We start from the raw sequence: 10,304 nt of genomic DNA on the forward strand, positions 1-10,304 counted from the left end.
ATATGCAACATTAGTACTGTATGTCTGGTAATATATTGCACATAAAAGAATTGGAGATGGCAGCTGGTCCGTGTCTTAAGCTTATTGGGCAATCATTATAAAATTGGGCACACACAGCCACAGATGCATAAGTAACTGTACTTGCCCGGTCTTAAGTAAATTTTTCATAAAGATCTGGTCTTAAGTAAATTTGCTGTCTTCCAACACTAAGGCCCAGTTTGGATCCAAGTGCTACTGGCGAAAGTGCTAAACTTTGGGCTAAAGTTTAACCAAGACTCAAATTTTAGCATGTGTATATGGATGCTAATTCTAGAGTTTAGCACTCAATTTTAGCTCCTCCAAACAGGACCTAATTCTAGAGCTGATTGAAGAATAGTATATACTTAGCCACAATAGACCATGATTAGGAAAGTTAAATTAATGCCCATAAATATCCATTGCCCCTCTTTAATTCAACGATAATACTAGTTTTTTCAAATGAGCCTGCACCCCTGCACATCTACCAAATCCCAGACTCACATGTCATGCAGGCAAATTAAATCCGGGACCAGGAAAATCTGCAACGGCATAGAAGGATTACCTATATCACAATTCTCTTCTTATGATCACAACTTGGTTTGCTTCGTGCAATTGTCAGCATTGCCACTTGTCATGGATGTTGCAAGATGCATATGGAATACATTGTGCCATATGATTCAGAACCTGACCACATGCTGCCATGCTGACACCTAGCTAGAAGCATTCCAGGAATATGCTCTGCCATGCTCTCACTTATTTCTGTCAACTCTGATTGAACAGGAAAATGACACAGTGACACATCATATCCTCTGAAGTTGGTAGAGAACTGTACAAAAACGGTACATCTTCTGCTAGATCAATGCCCAATCGAGACTCCAAGGTAAGACAATTTAGCTTACACAATCCATGAAGGTCCACATATAAAATTCCATCCTCTTGAGAAATGGTCCTAACCCTCTCTCGTCCTCATTGTGTACATAAGCTGTATGAAACCACAGGTTATAGCAGGCAGTTCTTTCTCTCTGAGGACGTCATCCAGATGGAGACCATGTCATATCCTTGCTCCCCTCTCATCCCCTTCCCCACACAGCATGAAGAGAGCAGCTGTCTTCTGTGGTCTCCTCAAGTAGTGATCCCCCTTGAGAATGGCAACATGTGCGACGGCGATGCCGATCCTTCCCCTGATCAGCAGCAGCAAGATCATGAGTTCATGGACATCATGATCCAAGAAGCCAGTCGCTTGCTGCTTCAGGATGATCTCTCCGATGGTGATCCATCATTGAGCGGTTTTGATCAGAAGCTGGAAGGGCAAGAAAATGGCAGCCTGTTGGCAGTCCAAGAAGAGTTCATGGAGGAGAGCAGTTTAAACGACCTCCTCGTCACCGGCGCCAGGGCGGTTGAGGCCCAGGACTCGATCAGGGCCTCGACCATCTTGTCGAGGCTCGACGACCTCGTCCCCGGCGTGCCTTGCAGAAGCTTTCACCATGCAGCGGCCAGCTCATCTGACCATCTGGCCTGCTACTTCGCTAGAGGCCTGCGGTCCCGGATCTCCGGCGCGCGCTCCGAATGCCATCCGGCGGCCGCAGCAGCACCGGAGAACCGGATGCCGGCGTACCGGATGCTGCAAGAGCTGTCGCCGTTAATCAAGTTCGCGCACTTCACCGCCAACCAGGCCATCCTAGAAGCCACCGCGGACGACCCGGGCGTCCACGTCGTCGACCACAACGTCGGCGAGGGCGTCCAGTGGGCGTCACTCATGTCCGACCTCGCCCGCCATGGTGGCAAGCCGTTCCACCTCACGGCCGTAGTCACGGCCGACGACGACGCGGACTCCGCCGCCGCCGCCGGCGGCTCGCACCCCGCGGCCGCACGGTGGCTCTCGGAGTTCGCGGGGTCGCTGAACCTCCCGTTCCGGTACAGCTCCCTCCACCTGCGCAGCGAGGAGGACTTGCGTGGCTTCGCCACGAGCGGCAACGGCGGCGGCTCAGTGACCGTCTCATGCGACACGACAGATAAATCTTACAGCTCCCTGATCAGGTTGCAGATGCAGCTTCTCGGCAGTGTCAAGATCCTCCGGCCCAAGCTGGTGATCCTAATCGAACAAGAGCCGTTCAGGATCGATCGGGGTCTCGCTCCATTCGCCGAGTTCTTCTGCGAAGTGCAGCAGCACTTCGCCGCCATGCTGGAGTCCTTGGAGAGCTGCTTCCGCGACGGCGGCTACGGCGCGTGCCTGGGGCCCGTGGAGAAGGAGACGCTGGGCCCAATGATAGAGGACGCCGTGAGGCAGTACGAGCCTCTGGCAGGTGGGGCCGGTGCTGAGCTGGAGGGTTTCAGGGCTTGTGAGCTCAGCAGCTTCAACGTTGCTCAGGGCAAGATGTTGGCTGGGCTCTTCAGCAGAGGGTTTGGGGTCGCCCAAGAGGAGGGCAGGCTTGCACTGTGCTGGAACTCTAGGCCCTTGACCTCAGTCTCTGTTTGGAGTCCCGTGTGAACACGAAAGATAGGAGTCGTGGTCAGTGGTCACTTGGTCAGCGTGTACTCCCTCTGTCCAAAAAAAATCGTAATTCTTTGACTTTTAGAAATTGCGTTTGACTGCTCGTCTTATTCAATTTTTTTTTACAAATATTATCACTTTTGTTATGACTTATTACATCAATAATGATATTTTAATAATATTTTATTTGTCTTACAATATATATTAAAAATTTGAATAAGACGAGCGGTCAAACACAATTTCTAAGAGTCAAAGAATTACTGTCTTTTTGGGACTGAGGGAGTACTTTGTTCTTGGATTGGAGTTGAGTTGTTACAAATTTTTTTTGCGTGGCTACATCACATCAAGTTCTTTTTTTACAACAGACGATAATGGCGTCAGCACCAACTCACGTGACTAGGCCCTACGTACTCATGTGCGCTGGTCGATCGACTCCATTACTCCTAAGGTTGCTAGACCAGTTGGTCGACAGCTTCCGACGGCACCTCCGCGGCCGGAGTTCGAATTCCATGCGGAACGAATTTTCGATCATCTCTTTCGCTATGCTCGCCGCAAGATATGGTCTTTGTGGGCATGGGTCGAGTTTGGAGGTTTCTCGGCCGAAAAAAACCGTTGTCGCTTCCTCTTACTAAACTACGGACTCCGGCCGAGTCCGGTCGAGTTTTTTACTCATCTGCCCGCACCAAGCAACCGAGTTAGTGGAGGACGAAAAGAGGCGATGTCAGGGGCCGAAGGTGCCTGGTGCATCGGCATGGTCGCCACCGCCCACCGGCCATCGCCATGAACGCAAGGCGTTACAAATTCATTTTTGTCCTGCGCAATAAATAAAATCGTTGTCATTTTTCGTCCTCACAGCCACACCTGAATCCCACCCCCTATCTCTAAAAGACCAAACTTGACCCTGGATCAGGCTTCTCACTGGGCCACGTCGACTGTTTTTTTCTCAACCGCCGGATGTTGATCGGACGTGCCCATCACCTGCATTGCAGCTAGCGTTTCTAGAGGCTTCCCGTCTGGTGTCGCTTGTCCTCCATCCCTTCGCATCTCCCTGGCACCGGCCTTGTCCCCATCGACCATGCCTGCTCCCGTGCTCCTGTGTTGTGCTCCGTCAGCGTATGTTGACGCCTCCGCCTCTGCCCGCCTGCTACCTGCACGCTTGCCTCCTCTGCATCCAAGGCGAAGCGCGTGCGGGTTAGACCTCGGATGCGCTGCCTCCTGCCGTCCTGCGTGCTTCCCGCTCTGGTGCGAGCTCATGGGCGACATCTGCAGCGGTGCCAACGACGATTCTTTTGCATCTTGACCTCAGAGAGCTAGCTCGAGGCCGGCGAACGGCAAGATTGGCTTGGGTCCTTTGCAGCTTGACCTCAATGTCTGGCAGGCGACCGGCGGACCCGCTGGGCAGCTGCAGCGTCTGGCGCGTGGGGCGGGCAGGGTCAACGGCTCCAACGCCGCTGCGCAGGTCCTCAACTGGCCAACTGTAAACGTGTGCGCGCACAGGGGCAGCACGACCCTTGCCAACCATGGAGACTCTCTTGCTCTCTAAAAAAAACATGGAGACTCTCCGCCAACGGCCATGGCAGCGGCGCTGCTCCTTCCGACATAGTGACAACTATCACACACAAGTTGCTTGTGGCTAAAGACAAGAAGGCAAGCAAGAACCTGTAATTAATTCTATATGCCTCTCATCTCAGCTCATCTTACTTGAACACGACGGTGAGCGATCTCAGCTCATCTTACTTGAACACGACGGTGCGCCCGCTCAGGTGTTAGAGCATCTCTAGTCTCCCAATAATTCTTTTTCAATAATTTGTATTGGGAGATGTCCCAATAAAAAATTTAGAATTATTAGAAAATGCCCCAATAATTCTCCAGCAGACCAAAATATAGAATATACATAGATCCAGTATCTACAAGATACACTGTCCAACTCATCATGCTAGGCGCGGCAACGGCCGCGCCAAATTTCTAGTTTTAATCTAAATCTAACCATCAATTTTTTCCATAAAAAAAGTAACCATCCTTTTTTCCCATTCTTTCTTCCCTAACCTCCCTACCCCAATGCTGCTCTCACCGATGATCTTCGCCATGCCTTCTCTGCTATTGTCCCCGACACGGCAACTGTTTTCCACCGCCAAACTTTGCATCTCCAATTTGCTGCTAGACATGCACACTGCCTCGATCAATCTCTAGCCATCAGTTCTGCTGCCACCTCGATCGACCTTTCCTCTAAACCTTTTCCCATTACCCAAAATTAATCCAAATCTCCAAATACCTAGCCCACAATCTATCCTTAACCACAGTTAAAAAGACAAAAGAGTACGAGTTGTACTGTTGGAGCAATGACCTGGTACCCAAAAATTTGGTCGTGGATTGGAGGCTAGAAGAAACACTTGAGTGAAACAGTAGGGAGACTTCGTTTCCCTATCCATGACTGGGCATCCGTTGTAACTTTCTTCAGGTGTCAATTTCACCAGAGAAAGTTACATGCATGGATGCATAGACTCGATCAACCACAGCCGGCATTGTTCAAAAAAAAAAAAAGATCAACCACAGCCGGCTGGTTACGTGCCTGAGGTAAGATGATTTTACCGCCGCATCAGATCTTGGTGTTTGTCTTCCTCTGATTTGAGCCACGTGTCGGGCTGTCAGGCTCCGGTTGACGCAGAAGTTTCTTGAAGCCAAGCTATGATTTTTTCAGGTGATTCCAATATGATTTGGAGCTCTTGTTTTTGGCCCCTTTGAAGGATCCGATGGTGGTTTTTTGGGGGGTTCTTTAATTCCTGCAAGTGCAATGTGACGTTCAGGTGGCATGACCAGGCCGGGTGAGGTGACAAGAAATATTCCCACTATACACGAGAGCATACAAGGAAATGGACATGTGCGATACCGAAAAGGCGACCCCTCTTGGCTCAGGCTGCTGGCATACACTCTGTTCGGCTACGGGCGGTCAACAGTGTTTTTCTCTCAGACTAAATCAGCACCAGTCACCAGCATCAATCTGCCAGCAGTATTATTCTCTCACAACAAATCAGCACCAGCCACCAGCCACAGCCAGCCGAAACTCTTTTTCTGCATATGTAGCTGCTGCTGACCTGTAATGGAATTGTATTGGCCTGATTTTATATGATCTGTCGATCGACCCGTTGCAGTTGCACGTGGCACGCAGAATTGCAGCAGGAAGGTTTCTGACAAAAGAAAAGGACAAGATCACTGTTCTGGCTGTCAGGAGTTCATGCAACACCAATGCCACCAATGCCACTGCTTGCAATTCTTTTACAAGAAACAAATTATCTTTGCAGAATTTGTTTGGTAGAGTGAGCACCGAGCAGTGTTCTGTCTGTACTCCTGAGGAGCAGAAAAGAAATATATTATTTGGCGGCCCATATGCAAACCAACCGCCAAAAGCCCGGGTGTAATTAACGGCCCAGTAACTCCCACGCGTGACATATTTTGGGCCCAGATTGCTGGTGCTTCCAGAATCCAGCCAGACTCTTGCGAGGCACTGAAAGAACTACTAGTACAATCTCTGCCTCCAACATTTGTTCCCATATTCTCAAGCTTTCAGTCATCTCTCCCTTGATGCATCATATATATATATATATATATATATATATATATATATATATATATATATATATATATATATACACACACACACACTCAGTTTTTTTACAGAAATTGCTTCTCCACGACCACTCTGTTCGCTGGGCTGGAGCTGGAACTGGTGGCTGGAGTGGTGTGAGAGAAAAATACTGTTGGCTGGCTGGTGACTGGAAGCTAGTACTGGAGCGGTGTGAGAGAAAAATACTGTTGGGCTGGAGGCTGCTAGAACTGCCAAACAGAGTGAACATGACTCTGCTTCCTTTATGAAAGTCACACCTCCTGCTGATGCCTATTTCAGTTTCAGCTTGATGAACTATATAAGTAGATGATCACTTTCACGATGAGCTGATTTCTCAAACCAAACGCCTCCCGTGCTGTGCTCCGCCGTGGGCAGGTTGGAACATTTCTTGACATAGACATGGATGATGGATTATTTATAGCACGTGCAATGACACTGTTGTTGGGTCATATATGTGGTAGGTTGTGGTCCACTAACAAACCTAAACTATTGGTGGCCGGCGGTTCAGCTGCAACAACTCAAACTGTAGAGCTTTCCTCCTCTTGTAGACTGGTCACTTAGGTATGGCTATATATATTTTTTCGAAAAGGGAACTTTTATTAATTTCAAAGTGATACATTAAGATGATACATCGTTTTGAAATTTTTCCGACCTCTACCAAAAAAACACACAACCTACAAAAGTCTTACAAAACCGGACAAACTAATGACAGTCAATCCTAAGACTAGACCGCAACCCATGTGCCCGGATAAAAAATCTCTTGGCTACCTGCTCCGAAAAATGAGACGCCACTAAGGACATCCTGCGAGGTAGACGGCTGAAGAATAGCCCACGTGCGTACATATCCACATGTCCTTCCTGTACATGAGCCTATCCACATGCATGCTATTCAGTTTTCACATGTGTGCACAATCTAAACAAGAGTTAGGATAGGCAAAGCTGAGTGGGAAGCGTACTATTACAATTATTTTTTCTCGGTCATGGATCATAAACAAGTTTGGTCCATATGTACGATCTTGATTAATTTTTGCAGAAAGGAAGAGTGTTTCTTGGGGCCAACCAAGATTAGACCAACAAACGTGGAGGGTAGAACTAGAAAAGGCTGCCCATGAATGATTATGCAAGTTGACTGCAGGGCAACAGGCCTCACACAAACACCCCTCAACCTTTTGAAAGCTACTTCCATCTCCATGAGAGCCCTTCAAAATTCCAGGCTTCCGCAACTCCCAATCTTTTAAGCCTTCTCTGCACAAATGGATAACTATGGATGACACATGTTGCCTCACTCAACATCTCAACAAAACCACATGCCTGAAGCTTTTACCTTTACCAATGAAAGGGAAAGGCTTCGAAAAGACTTTTGTAGCATTCAGCAGCTTTCATGCATACCTTCTCACATCGCAAGTGCCTTGCAGCTACGGCAAGGCAATGATGTCTGAACTTCGTGCTGTTCCTTTGATGATTTCTCAGAAGACCCTTGTGTACTTGGCATTCCTACACCTTGTGGATAAGGTTGATACTATAATACCAATCCGCCTTATCAAGAACATGATGTTTTTCAAGAGAGTTTCTTGTAGACATCTTTTTAATTTATCCTCGTTTAACATGGCCCCTCCATTGATGTAACCAAACCTTATCAGCTTTGACTGTAAATATATAATTTTTTTGAAAATAACTGTAAATATATAATACTTAATAAGTTTATATCCATCATGTGATGTGCAACGTACCATGAAAATAAGGAGGATGTGTACTTCACCATCTATAAGGGATACATGTTTTCTGCAATAATATGCAAGGCGTGAGTAGCTTGGATAAATTTCAAGACATTCAAGTTGGATTCAATACGTTTTCAACAAATTAAATCTGGATACATACAACATGAGCTGAGTACTGATTATAGGTTTTTGGGAACTATATTGGCTTGGATGCTAGTGTTGAAGATTAGTTGATAATGCTAATTATTCCTTATTTCCATCGATTTTTTTAAGATAATAAGGTAATTTTTCGTGGTGCAAGAACATACCCTTTTCCCCATATCCACATTTATGAGTTGATACATTATCATTTGTTATGTCCACTTTGGCACCCGATCGAAAAATACAAAAACAGAGCTAGTTTTTCTACATCCCTATCCAACCCATTTTTTCCCTTGTACTCCCATGATATGATCGAGATCCCTTACCCTACAAAAAGTATAGTCTGAAGGCTCCACTTCTCCAAGAAAATGGCTGCCCCTCAAGTGCACACCAAGAAGGGTGGCGCCCTTTTTGCCCTAAAAAGGGACGAATGAATAGGAAACGGAACGAATGAATCAACTAATGGCCGACAGCAGTGCTCTTTGAGTTCCAGGCTTACGTAGCCTACTGCCCAGCGATCGAGCTTACTTCTTCTCTTTTTTGAGCAAATTCTCATCGGCAGCGTGGTGTGTGCGTCTATCCAATCCATCTCCTCTGCAGCCGTAAGCCTAACCCAATGCGGCGCTGCAATGTGCAATAATATGGTTCACTTCACCTATCAAAAGATGCCCCAATCCAAGCCCCAGCTTTTACTTATAGATCATGTTGTGTTTAGATATTATGCAACCTTGATTTTTTTCCCTCACTTTTTTTTTTCTTGCGCCTGTTTGGGGTACGCGAATTTGATCTAGACGGTGTTATCCCGCGTGCCGTAGATGATGCCAATGCTGCAGTGTTTTCTGGGTTTTATTATGTGAGAGAGATTGTATTGGCTTCCGAGGATAACTTTTCTTTTTGATACAATTATACCTCTCTTTGCTTGCGATCGGTGGTAATTTTGTGTCATAATTATTACCCTACCCTCCACTTTGTGCTTACGTATGTTGCGCTTGTGCAAGAGATAACCACGAACATTACATTTACCTTTTTTTTAATTAGCTGATGGCTGCACATTGAACTGCAATCATCACTTTCGGTAATGGGCTAATATAGTATCTTGCTTTGATGCGATTTGTCAAAAAAGAGATCTTGCTTTGGTGCTAAGAGTATATATGCTTGATGATGTCATCACACATTAAACTAATAGAACATATGCTAATGAAGCATCATTAATTAGGACTAATAATAAGGGATTGGAATAGATAGCCGGCACGCGTGGCATGCTGCAATTGACGCTACTGCCCTCCCATGCCCATTATTAGACATTGTTTATTAGATAGACGGTAATTCCCTCAAATCCATACTTGCTGAGAGGGATTAGGAGAGAAATTAGCCCAATACACTGGGAGAGAATGGCAGTATATTCTAATCCCTAGTTACAATGAATTTTTCCTAAAAAAAAGTTAAAATGGACTAGTAATATAGTATCTCTCAAGTTGGCTGAAAAACGGAAATAGTCTTTTGCACCCTGTACGTCTAAGTGGGATGTTTTCTCCGCAGAACACCGTAAAGCATCACTGAAAAATCAAAAGCTCTCTCTAACTACCTTTTAAGTGGCAATAAGCAGATTTGTATAATGGTTGAAAAATGTTGGAATAAGTAGATCTATGGAATCATTGAAACTTATGCAAATCTTTGTGCACTTAAGGTGACGAATGGAATGGAACAGGGGATGTGACATGCTTGCATCAGAATAAGCATGGACCCCAAAGCGAGATCCATCAGCTCAGGTTCTCCCCTTCCCTCCCACTTTAAGCAGATTCCATCCAGCACTATGGCCTGGTTCTAATCCACATTTTGGATAAAGGCATAGAACAAGGTTTAGAGCCATCAACATCAAGGGCATCTTTGTCATTTCCTTGTAAAAATTCACATCGACCAACTGAAGGACGTCTCCTTTGTCTAAGGACTCCTCCTTAGTTTAGTCCTTTCAGCTGAACAATTTCATGTCGTGAGTGATGAAGGTAGCATGAGAAAATGGAATATACTAGGGCCTCAAAGCAACTAAGCTAATGCTGGGACCTAGCTCCTCTATGTTGATACCAAATTGTTGTTATCGTACGACTATTACAAGCTTAACTTGAAGATCAAAGAATGTGCTTAGGATCAACCTCGAGGACCACACACAATTTCTTAGTTTTAGTGAGGTGGTAGGTGCCCGTATTAGACTACCAAATTCATATTCAAATATTTATCAGACAACACCCGTGAATGAAAAAAAATACTAGGGCTAATCATATAAAATTCAGCGTACATGCCTAATGGTCTTAGTCTC

General features: G+C 46.0%; 1 protein-coding gene across 1 annotated transcript; it reads left to right on the plus strand.

Moving 5' to 3' along the window:
* Positions 1-1,057: 1,057 nt before the first annotated feature.
* Positions 1,058-2,506, plus strand: LOC120700347 (protein NODULATION SIGNALING PATHWAY 2-like). Its single transcript, XM_039984569.1, has one exon. The coding sequence runs from the start codon at positions 1,058-1,060 to the stop codon at positions 2,504-2,506; it is 1,449 nt and encodes a 482-aa protein (XP_039840503.1).
* The last annotated feature ends 7,798 nt before the right edge of the window (positions 2,507-10,304 follow it).

The sequence above is a fragment of the Panicum virgatum genome, chromosome 3K, assembly GCF_016808335.1.
Source record: "Panicum virgatum strain AP13 chromosome 3K, P.virgatum_v5, whole genome shotgun sequence".
Taxonomy (NCBI): domain Eukaryota; kingdom Viridiplantae; phylum Streptophyta; class Magnoliopsida; order Poales; family Poaceae; genus Panicum; species Panicum virgatum.